At 40.4% G+C, this 11,746-nt stretch overlaps 1 protein-coding gene across 1 annotated transcript in view; it reads left to right on the plus strand.

Moving 5' to 3' along the window:
* The window catches only part of ndst2a (N-deacetylase/N-sulfotransferase (heparan glucosaminyl) 2a), a 133,620-nt gene extending 123,949 nt beyond the window's left edge, over nucleotides 1–9,671 (plus strand). Inside the window, exons 13-15 of the mRNA XM_033613204.2 lie at nucleotides 1,564–1,673; nucleotides 1,847–1,949; nucleotides 7,976–9,671. Of these exons, the coding sequence (XP_033469095.1) occupies nucleotides 1,564–1,673; nucleotides 1,847–1,949; nucleotides 7,976–8,101 (339 nt within the window). The 3' untranslated portion in view covers nucleotides 8,102–9,671. The remainder of the gene's footprint in view (nucleotides 1–1,563; nucleotides 1,674–1,846; nucleotides 1,950–7,975) is intronic.
* The last annotated feature ends 2,075 nt before the right edge of the window (nucleotides 9,672–11,746 follow it).

The following is an 11,746-nucleotide window of genomic DNA, read 5'->3' on the forward strand; positions in this document are numbered from 1 at the left end:
ATTCGTTTAATTCATAAAATAATTCACAATGTTGCCCCCCCTCCATTGAAAAAATATGTGATAGCCTGTTCTGAGCAGAGAACAAGGGCATTAAGATCTGCATCGAGAGGGGACTGCAAGGTTCCACAAAGAAACTCTGCTTTTGGTCAATCCTCCTTTTCTGCCAAGGCCATCAGAGAATGGAATAGGCTTCCCAGTGACATGAAAATTAATGCAAATCATAAGCTTCTGCCCTGTCACATCCTAAGTAATCAGTGCTGCCAACACTAGGTGGTGCTGTCTGATTTCCTGCCAGTGTTGTTTGTTTTTTGTTCTTTCGCTCTGTATACATTTAGAATGTTACTACTGTTCACTGTTACCTCGGTTCTACTTTACTACAACTCTTCTGTAACTCTTAATTACCATTGCTGGTATTTGATTCTTCTGTGCAACTCTGAACTACTATAGTTGGTACTTAAAATGAAACTGTAAGATGTCAATATTGTCTCTTCACTGTAAACTTTTTATTTTTATTTATATTTATAATAGGCTAAACAGCACTTTTTATAAGCACAATAGGTGCATTTTACCTCATTGTAAACGTAATACTTTTCATCAGCACTATACTTTACTGTTTAAAAAAATAAGAAATTTCATAGACATTGCATTGGCACTTTATGTAGGCAACATAGAATATTTATAATAGGCTAAACAGCACTTTATATAAGCACAATAGGTGCAGTTTACCTCATTGTATACTTAATACTATTCATCAGCACTATACTGTGTAAAAATAAGAAATTTCATAGGCATTGCATTGGCACTTTATGTAGGCAACATTAAATATTTATAATAGATTAAACAGCACTTTATATGGGCACACTAGGTGCATTTTGCCCTGCACCTTACATTAGGAATAATTCTTTAGACTGTGTATGTATGTATGTATGTATGTATGACACTGTGTGGTATGCTGTGCATATTGTGTGGTATCATATGCCGTATAGCACTATGTGCCATGCAGCGTGCGGGGCATACATGTGCATGTCACGTGGGACTCCTATATATGTAAATGATGTGTCTGTATCTGATGTTGTGTGCTCCTATTGTGTTAATTGTGGATTGTGTATTTTGTTGTGTTTCATGTTTTGTGTTAGAGGACTACAGATGGAAATTAGCCTTTAGCTAAATCTGGTGCAAACATCTTTTTGTTTTGTAAACAACTAATGTACGTGCACGCTGTTCTTTTTATAAACTAAACTAAACTAAGATGAAAATGGGGTGTAAGGCATTGATAATTCTGTCTGACATAGACCAATCTATTACTTTATCTTTAGGTGTGGTTATAACACAAATTGATAGGGGAGATTGTTCTGTGTCAATGATCAGCTGTTACCCCTTTGGGAGGGTATTTGCCCTAAGGAGCACTAGTTTGATCCAAACATCTCCAAAGGTAGAATTGAAATGAGAGGGTACTCTTAACCTCTGTAGTGGCATGGAAGCAGCTGTTTCTTATCTCATCACAGTATCATCTACCACTGTGGAAACGAGTCATGAATGTAACTGTCTCTGTGTGTGTTGTAGTTGCACATTGTTGATGGGGCCCTGCTGCGAACCAACCCAGCACTGGTGATGGAGGGAATCCAGAGATTTCTCGGTGTCACTCCCATCTTCAACTACACCCAGGCTCTAATGTTTGTAATGCACTCACACACACATACAACCACACATATATACACACTGTTCATCTAGTGAACCTATACTCTTAAAAGAACAGCGCATTTAGTTTGAGAGCAATGAAAAACCCAGCAATGTTTCCAAGTACCACGTGTGAAAGGTGTTAAATAAACACACTGTGTGTCTGCAGGTACGATGACAGCAAAGGTTTCTGGTGTCACAGAGTGGAAGGAGGTAGAGCCAAATGTCTGGGGAAGAGTAAAGGCAGGAAGTACCCAGAGATGAGTCCTGAGGTATATCTACATTTCACTCAGTCATCACCTCACTTCACTCATAGACTCCAAGTGTAAACAGCAAACTCTAAAGGATCACTTTGGTTTACTAAAACTTGGGTCTTGTTTTTTATTCCATCAGTATTAATGAAATTGTACTCACCAAGGTAAACAGTTGAGATTTTGGAATACAATGACATCACTAAAAAGAAGTCTTGGGGACATGAAACACGAGCAGTCAGGTGGTTAAATGTACTGGTCAGCAGCACTTTGAAGAAAGTAAACCCAGTTTATATTGATAGCACATGAATGGGAGGTCCTGGCGTCTAAGGAAACACACACACAACTGGACTGGTTCTGCCTCTTTAGAAATATTAAGGGGCCACTGGGCGCTACTCTTGTGCCTTTTCTGTGCCAACTTTCAAGAGCACTGAGGCAGGTTGCATCTGAGGTTGCTAAGCGACCATAACCAGCACTGTATCATAGCCTCTTTACCTGAAATCCTGAGTGCAGAGCTGATCTTTTTCCAGGCACTGTTTGTGTGCGCTCTGGCAGCCCTGCACTAGAATTATTAACTACTTCTTCATAGTTATCACTAACTGATGTTTGCCTGTGCCTGCCACCTATCTGTGTTGAAAACAATGAATTTGAGGGCACAAAAAACACTGCATGTGTAAGGCCCCTAAAGGGCCCAAACCAACCACTAAAAAGTATGTGTATGACACAGCCTCATCTTCTTCCTCTGTGCTAAAGAGTTCCAGTGTTGTTAAAAACACATTCATGAGTTGCACTGTTTCACAGGGTGACATGTTACTTTATTATCATGAACACACACACACACACACACACACACACTTCTTCCTAAACATTTTCAAACAGTACCTCTCCATACACACTTAACACTAGCGCTGCCCAACATTCCCACATTATGTTATTTATTTTAGTTTAATAAACACTTTGCCACCTTTAATCATTGTGGATTCTCTCATTTGTTGCAAGTCTTGACCAAGGTTTGTTAAAATTGTTTTTCATAACATCTTCCACCCAACCCCAAATGTCCATGCCCCTACAGGCATACACGTGCACATATAAAATACTGTACACGAGTACTGTGATATGTTAACTAACTTCACTATGAAGAGAAATAATCAGTCAGTAGTGTAAGGCAGTGGTGCTGTGTGGATTTACAGATAAATATTCAAACAATTAATGTACCCATACTAATTGACTATTATTTTTTAGTAATTTCATGCCTCTATGCCTGTAATAGCGGTAGTCAACGGCATTTTGTGTTGTCCGTCTATCCCATTCTCATAAAGGCAATACCTCAAGATCACCTTGAGAGAATTTATTCAAATTTGGCACAAACATCCCTTTGTACCGAAAAATAAACTGATTAAAATTTGGTGGTCAAAGGTCAAGCTCACTGTGACTTTGTCTGTCTTAGTCTTAGTCTCTTCAACACAATATCTCCAGAACATAGTGAGGGAATTTCCTCTAAATAGCACAAACTTGGACTTAACTATGAACTGATTAGATTTTGGTGGTCAAAGGTAAAGGTCACTGTGACCTTGCATCTGTCTCATTCTTGAGAATGTAATACCTCCAGAAAACCTTAGGGAATTTGTTTACGTTTGACACAGTGACCTTGACCTTTGAAGACCAAAGGTCAAGGTCACTGTGACATGTTTTTGGCCATAACTCAAGAATTCTTACGCTAATTATGACAGTACTTAACACAAATGTCCAATGGGATGAAATAATGAAGTGATGACATTTTACACCCAAAACGTCAAAGGTCAAGTTCACCGTGACATCATAATGTTCTGTAAAAACACTTTTCAGGCCATTATTCAACGTCACATCCAGGGAACAGAAGGAGACATTTGGTCAGATACTGAATTGGTGACAGAAGGGCTCTTTAGGACTAAGTACATACAGTACATTTGTTCACAGTAATGAGCAGGTGAAATGTCTGTCTAGCTTACATATGAGGTGTCTCAAGATTTAGGAAAATACAATTTTATTGAACACAATAAAAGTATAATCTTAAAAACAACTGGCATTTATTGAACGAACGTCAGTTGACTAACACCCCTCCAGCTGATCTATGAGAAATGACACTACCTCCAGAGGGTCGGACTCATTCGTCCGTCTTTACCACCCCATGCAGGGCTGCAGGCTAACTTTTTTTAGTAGTAGCACTGTAGCCCTTAACTGAAAAATTTTAGGAGCAGAAGCAGAAAATTTAGGGGCACACCTTTAAACCTCCTGCAATGCAATTATTCACATTTTTGGCCATTTTAACTGTATCATAAACTATATGTAGTCTTCTACTGTATATTAACATTGGACTGTTTTAATAATTAAAGTATTTAGCATTACACAGACTTGTGGTCAGTGGGATGTGAGGATTCTTAAAGTAGCATCTGTACAGATGTGAAGCCCTGATTATATCTGACTGATCTTTAATGAAAGCTGTTGTCTTGTATTTTTTTTTCCCTCTGAAAACATTAACCTTGTAGTCAGACCACGGACGTAATTTGGGGGGAGGACACAGGGGACATGTCCCCTGCACTTTTTCAGACAGCAGTTTTGGTCCCCTGCAGTTTTTACCGTCCAAAAACAATGTTACGCGCCTATCACCGAGCACTAGGACCACACGGAAAACGGCCGCTCAAACTGAAGCCTGTTTCCCTTTAGAGGGCATGATGAGAAAGATACAAGGAGCACAGTGAACTGAATAGCAGTGATGGGAATAACGGCATTATAAAAAAACGGCGTTACTAACGGCGCTACTTTTTTCAGTAACGAGTAATCAAAACAAGTTACTGTCTCCCCCGTTATAACACCGTTACTCACAATAAAATGTGCCGTTACTTGGCTTTACTTGAGTTCACTGCAGTGGCTTTTCAGTTACTTTTTGGGGAAAGTAACGAGTAACTACAACTACTATTACTTTTTTGAAGTAACGTTCCCAACACTGCTGAGTAGTAACAATAGCAAACGAGCACAATGAACTGAAAAATAACACCAGAAAACTAGAAGGAGCACAATGAACTGAAAAGTACAATGGAGTATTAGGGACATATTGAATTTAAAAAAAAAACAAAAAACGGAGATTTCGAGAATAAAGTCATCCCGAGAAAAAGTTGTAATATTAGGAGAATAAAGTCGTAACTGAGAAAAAGTCATAATATTACGAGAATGAAGTCATAATTTAATGAGAAAAAAAGTAATAATATTATGAGAATAAAGTCGTAATATTATGCAGGCCTGGGGTGGCTAATCGGGGGGACCGGGACAATTCCCGGTGGGCCAGTCTGACGTTAGGGCCGCGAGGACCGGTGTTCAGTTATGTTTTTTATTGGGCCAGTGTTCAGTCATGGCACTGGGTATCACATATGCTGCTACCGCTATCCCTGGGCCGCCTTCACTGGCGCCCTCTGAGGTGGAGACACCGGCTCCGCGTGGCTGTGCAAGCTGCGCTCTGATTATGTGTGCATCTCCGGCGATGAATTTTGGAGTCGTTTACTGACACGCCTCTTCATTAACAAAGTGCACAGATGAAGGTGAAGTCTCTGCAGCAGCTGAATTGGTGAGGTGGAGACACCGGCTCCATGGTGCTCTGCAGTGGCGGTCTGATTATACGCACATCTCCAATGATTTGTGGAATCAACCACTGACACGCCTCCTCATCAGTAGAGTGGACGGAGAATGCCAAAGTCCCTGCAGCACCCAAGGTCGAGACAACGGCTCCACTGAGGTCAGCAGCTGCGTCTGACTACACATAGATCTTCAACCACCACCGTTCAAGTTAGTTAATTATCACGTCAATGAATTGTGTGGCGTTGTAACATAATTATATAATTTAAATAATAGTATGATGCAACGCCACATAACTGGGCAACTTTGTCTTGTAGCCCCTCAGAAGCAAGATCCAGCACCAAGCACCAGCCATGAGCCTACAAGTCCACAGTGAGCACTGCTTATTTGAACAGAATATAGATTCTGATATTGTTGAAAAGGATGTTGTGTTGTTAAGAATAATGTTGGAGATGTGCACTCATGTTGCAATAAATCTGCATTGTGAAGCAACCCTTACTTGCACTGAATTGGAAATGTTTTAGAAAAAGACACTGAATTACAAGGCTTTAGAGAACAGTGCGCTATTGTAGACTTAACATATAATAGGTCATGATCTAAAGTGGGCTGGTCTGAGGCATGAAACTCCAGGGCTGAAATGAGTCTCACTCCAGCCCTGCCTCCAAATGTGTGTGTTGAGGCAACAGACCTGAGACAAAGAGCAGCTGCCACAAGCAGGTTCATCCTCTAACCCATTCTGTTTGTCGTTGGTTATTTCCTTAAAAACTATGACTTTATTCTCATAACATTATGACTTTTTTCTCATTAAATTACGACTTTAGTCTCCTAATGTTATGACTTTTTCCTCAGTTACGACTTTATTCTCGAAATCTCCGATTTTTTTTTTTCCTTCAATGTGACCCTAATACTCTGTTGTAGAAAAGTAATGCCATTATAGAAAACTACTTGAACTACTAGAAAACGCAGGGAACTAAAGGGGGTGCTGTACCGGGACATAAGAGTTTGATTTTTATTTTAAAAGTTTATTTTTTTCATCCTTTGTTATATATTAACTGAAGGGGGTGCTGTACTAAGACATAAGAGATTGAGTTTTATTAAAACGTTTATTTTTGCATTCTTTGTTATATATTAGCAGAAGGACTGTTCACTTTATACATTTTGCTTTATTGCACAATCTTTATTGTTTCTACGCAGAATTTCTCAATTAATTTGATGGCCTGAACTGTACCTGTAATTAACTGAACCTTTTAATTATAGTAAAAGTATCTTAAAAAAGGTGTCTGTGAAATTTCTGTCTATGACAACTTTGTATTTAAAAAGCCTCTAGGCTGTAGTTTTATACATATTTTGAACTTCATATTGCTTTGAGGTGTAGGGCAGATATTCATTAATTCAAGCTTTATTTTAACTCGAAATTACACTGAGGGACACCCCTTATTTCCAGTCAAGTAATATCAGGGCACTGTTCAAGCAATAGGTGATAACACCTTTTTATTATTGCAGCTTATCAGGCCGTGCAGTCTAACAGGCTGAAAAATGTCTGAAAAATCAACAGAAGAAGTAATGCCTAATATATATAAGTTACAGTCCTTATTTACAAACATTTCTGTTTTTGAACACGTGTGGCCTGTTATATAGAGATGTATTAATGCATTTTTGTTCAATCACAAACAAAAGCTATATGTGGGATTTATATCTTGTTATCTGCAGGGACAGATGAGTAGGCACTGTTCATCAACTTATATGACAGCAGCAAAAGTTTAACGTTTCCAAGGCACCGGGTAAAACGGTCTCAAGGGCTGTCAATCAGTCGTTTGCAGTCCCTGCCCTTGCAGACTTTATGTTATGTCAGTAAATACGTCACACTACATACTGCTGAAGTTTGCGAGGGTTCAGTCCGCAAATCCACTGAGTGGACATTTGGATTCAGCTACCGACTTGACCGCAACTTGTCACCACCTCAGCGCCACGGCGCAGTTCATCTGGAACGAGCCCACTGATGAGTCAAGGTGACGTGATCCTCTCAGTTAATTAATCACTCACTCTCGGACTTTCCTCCTCTCACGCACATTAGCCTAAACTGGTGGACCCGCTCCCTCGTTATATAGCATGAAAAAAACGCCCACAAATTTGCAGGTTGCACACGAGCGAGTAGTTGTAAAAAGTAGGCTTCTGGCACTGAAAAAAAAAAACGGTTGCAAAATGTGAGGAAAAAATATATATATCAGCAGCAGCACCGCTCCTAGTTACATATAGGGGAAACACTGACACTGGGGAAAGCCCACACTTAAATGATGTAAAGATACGTAGAATATCATTGCCATGTCTGTACCAAATCATTTTTTCGCTAGTTCTGATTTCTGACCTTTCCCAATCTCTCTCTCTCTGTTTGTATGTATGTGTGTGTGTCTGTCTGTCTGTCTGTCTGTCTGTCTGTGTAGTCGCGTGCCTTTCTGGCTGAGTACTACCGTGAGCACAGCATGGACCTGCTGCGTCTGCTGAATCGGTTGGCCCAACCACTGCCGTCCTGGCTCCGCCAAGAACTCCAGAGCACAAGCTGGAGCTGAGGCCACAAGCTCTCACACACACACACACACACACACACACACACACACACACACACACACACACACACACCACAGAAAACCAAGACTGGAATCTGTGGATGAGCCAACACTTGGCTCTGGATTAGACTGGACTACCTGATCTGGAATCAACAGTAGCATACATTAAAAGAGCTACAAGGTTTTAGCTGATGTTACTGGTGCTCCTGTTCCATGGAAAAAAAGAAGACAGTACAACATGAGATCCTTCTTACAGAAGGATCCCAGGGGACTCTCCCTCCTACTCCTGATTTGGTGTCAACCTCCCTTGAGCACTGGGCAGCCCTCGGCCTCAGTCAGTGTGCGTTGATCAGGGGCTGACACTGTAACATATCAGTTTGCTGTGGATCCAGAGGACTGGGTGACCAGCAGGTTTGGGGCATAAAGACCAGGTCAGACAGCCTTAATAAGGGGAGATGTGGAGTGTATGACTGGATGCAGGACAAGCATGCACAAACACACACACGTCTCATCTCTCCACGAATGATTGATTGTAAAGCCTTTTCAAAAGCAGTTGTATATGTTAGGTTTGAGGGCAGCTGGGTAACAGAATGGCCATCAGCCTGAAGAAGACAGACAGTCGAAATGCTGACCGAGGTTTCTCTGTCTCGCGCACGCACGCACACACACACACATCCCCCTACCTGCAGGTTCAGCAGTCAGAGTGCTGCATTTCCTCTTATCCTCACAGTTTTCCTGTCTGATTACTGTAAGGAAAAACATTTCGCAATGAATTTAGGGACTATGATGACAGGTCGATGTAAATATCATGTGTTTAGATTTCGTACCTCACTAAAGCCCAGGTGTGGTTCAGGCTCTGCCTCACACTGACATCCTGTCAGTGAGCAGCTTTATTATACTTTGTGTATTCACCAAGTCAAAAATGGTTTTTGAATTATGAGACTGTTCTCCACATTGGCTAAGGTCTCCCTCCAGTCTGCAAGTTTTGTTAAATATAATAGCTTTTAACCTACAAAGCAGTGTTTTTAAAAAAAAATACCATAAATGTTTCGACAAATCAAAGGAAACACACAACATACAGGGAATGATATTCCTGGAAAAAAATTGAAATTAGAAAAACTGTTTTCCAGGCCTGAGTAGAATGAACCCAGTGTTTTGGAATAGTTTTTGGATATACATTGTTTTGGCAGTTGTTTAGAATATGTCATGTAAAACATGTCTAATGTCAGGTTCAGACTACACGAGATCAGCCAGATTTTAGCCCAATGCGGCGTTGTACGGTGTCTGCTCAGATTGTGAAAGACAATGAGTGTTGTATGCAGTAATCCATCTTTTTATCTCATGTAGTGTGTCATTGTAGAAGACAACCGATGCTGTGTCTGGGATGCCTCATGTAGTCTTGACAGAAAGTCTAGCATGTTTGATTTGCTTTTTGTCTTCTTCTGTCACAGCCATCACTGTCTTTATTTTTAATCCACTCCCGTCTGCCCTGTTAAAGTTAATGCATAGCGCTGTCATGTCAAACTCAACACTTCCTGTATCCGTCTAAAATTAAAAGGCCCTTATCATTTTGGTTGAGAGAATCTCCTTATTTTCTAAAAAAGCTTTTATTGTGAAACGTTTGCGGGAACTTGTGGAGGATTCAGTGACACATAGTTTGCATGGGGTAATTAAAATGTAGGTCCTGCCATGTGGTGGTGCTTTTTATGTTACTACAATAATATTTTGGCTGGCATATGAACAGCCATAGTGACTGAAATAATGGTAATAATAATAAAAATAGGAAAAGAAGAACCAGATGACATCACACATGTTGTGAAAGATGACCAGGGATGATTGGTTGTGGACCAACATGTAGTCTGTCGTGTCTGTAGGCCAAGTCCTGTCACAATTTCACGATTTTATGACTCTGTAACAGCCTAATCTGACACAGTGACTGTTAGAACAGACAAAAATATCGTGTAGTCTGAACATGGTATTACATTAGGCAAAATAACCTTCCTTGTATTACCTATATAAAATCCAGTGCTGCGCCGTGCGACTGTTGTAGATTTTAATATTAATGTTAATGTTAAGTAATGGTTGAAACCATATAGTCATTGGTTGAGACATCACCAGTATCACACCAGGCTCTCTACCAAAATGGTTGATGTTGTCAACTCTGGTCAGTGTGTTAATGGGGAAAAGCACTGAGACAACCAAAAGGCTGCTAAACAGACTGCCAGCTTTGGCACGTACTTCACGTCTGCTGTGGCCAGGCCAGATGATAAATCTTTTACACAGGGATGGAGCTATAGAGCCTACTAAGTCTTTTCTTCATGCTGCCTGTGCGTTTTTACACAGAACCAAACAATGACAGCATCATTCTGTGCCAGTGTGTGATTTTAGGCAGCATGCCAGCATCACGGAATCAAAAGAGGTGTGAGGCCTCTAGTGTGACATATAACATACGGGTTGGCACTTTCTAAACAACAACGATGTAACATGTCAATAACAATCATTTATCGTCCCTGTTATATGGCTCGTCGTCCACTCAGAGGGGAAGAAGCTCCCAGACCTAATTTTTTTCTCAATTTGCGGGAGTTTTCAGCTGTTACTCTTCTTCTTTGAGTTAGCTGCTACCTGCTAACAGCTACTTTTAAATCTCCTGTGGTGGGTCAAGTGCATAACACATTGTCAAAAGGCTGTCAGCCGTTTACACAGAAATCATTTTAGTGCTGTTAATACCTCCGATGCCATCTCAAAGGTGATACAACTTTGTCCACCCATTCTGCAATTGTGCCTTTTATACAGAACAGCACAGCGGCTTAACGGTGTGAAATTTCCACCTTGAAGAGACAGAATAAAAGGGGCTAATGTTACAGCTTTGTGTCAACTGTATGTGTAGACACAAAGACACTTAAGTCCATATTTTTGCTAAAAAGCTTGTCTTAAGGCATTGTATCCTGGAGTAGCGCCTTATGATCGCTATATAATTGAATTAATTTCTTTAAATTTTAAATAAAGTCACTGAAATGGTGTTAAATCTCATGGAAAAGCGTTAAAAATTAATCTGTAAAAAATTGGGATGCACGATATATATCAGGCTGATAAATTATCGGCTGGAAATGGGACATTTTTATAATTCTGCATTATTCCAATAACTGAAATTATAGCCAATAAATAGTGCCGATAATATGAAGCCACAATGCTTTCATTGACTAAACAAGGGCAGCAATCTACACACCCGACATAGTAAGTGGCAGTACATGTACCTTTAAACTTGGTTTGCAAGTGCCAATAAACACAGAGAAGAGGAAGAAGAGCAACAAATGCAGCACGCTGTCTAGAGGGCAAAACATGTCACGGTGTGGACGTCTACAGTTCCAGAGGAAGACAACAGGATTGTGCCAAGGGTCTGATCTCCGACCACCCAATACAGGTTAGATAGAGCCCAGAAGGACTGTCTCTAGAGTGTTAGCACGAGCTAATTAGCAACAGCGGCTTACATCCAACATTAAGATTTTAAAAGGCTCGACTCTGTTGCTAAATTTTTGAATAACCGCTAGCCATGTAATGCTTATTTTTACCTACCAGTGTGGAGCACGTCTCTGGCGCGTGCGTGCATGCGTGAGATGCAGCTGCTTGTTTGTCTTAGTTGAGGGTTAA

The sequence above is a fragment of the Epinephelus lanceolatus genome, chromosome 17 (assembly GCF_041903045.1).
Source record: "Epinephelus lanceolatus isolate andai-2023 chromosome 17, ASM4190304v1, whole genome shotgun sequence".
Classification (NCBI taxonomy): Eukaryota; Metazoa; Chordata; class Actinopteri; order Perciformes; family Serranidae; genus Epinephelus; species Epinephelus lanceolatus.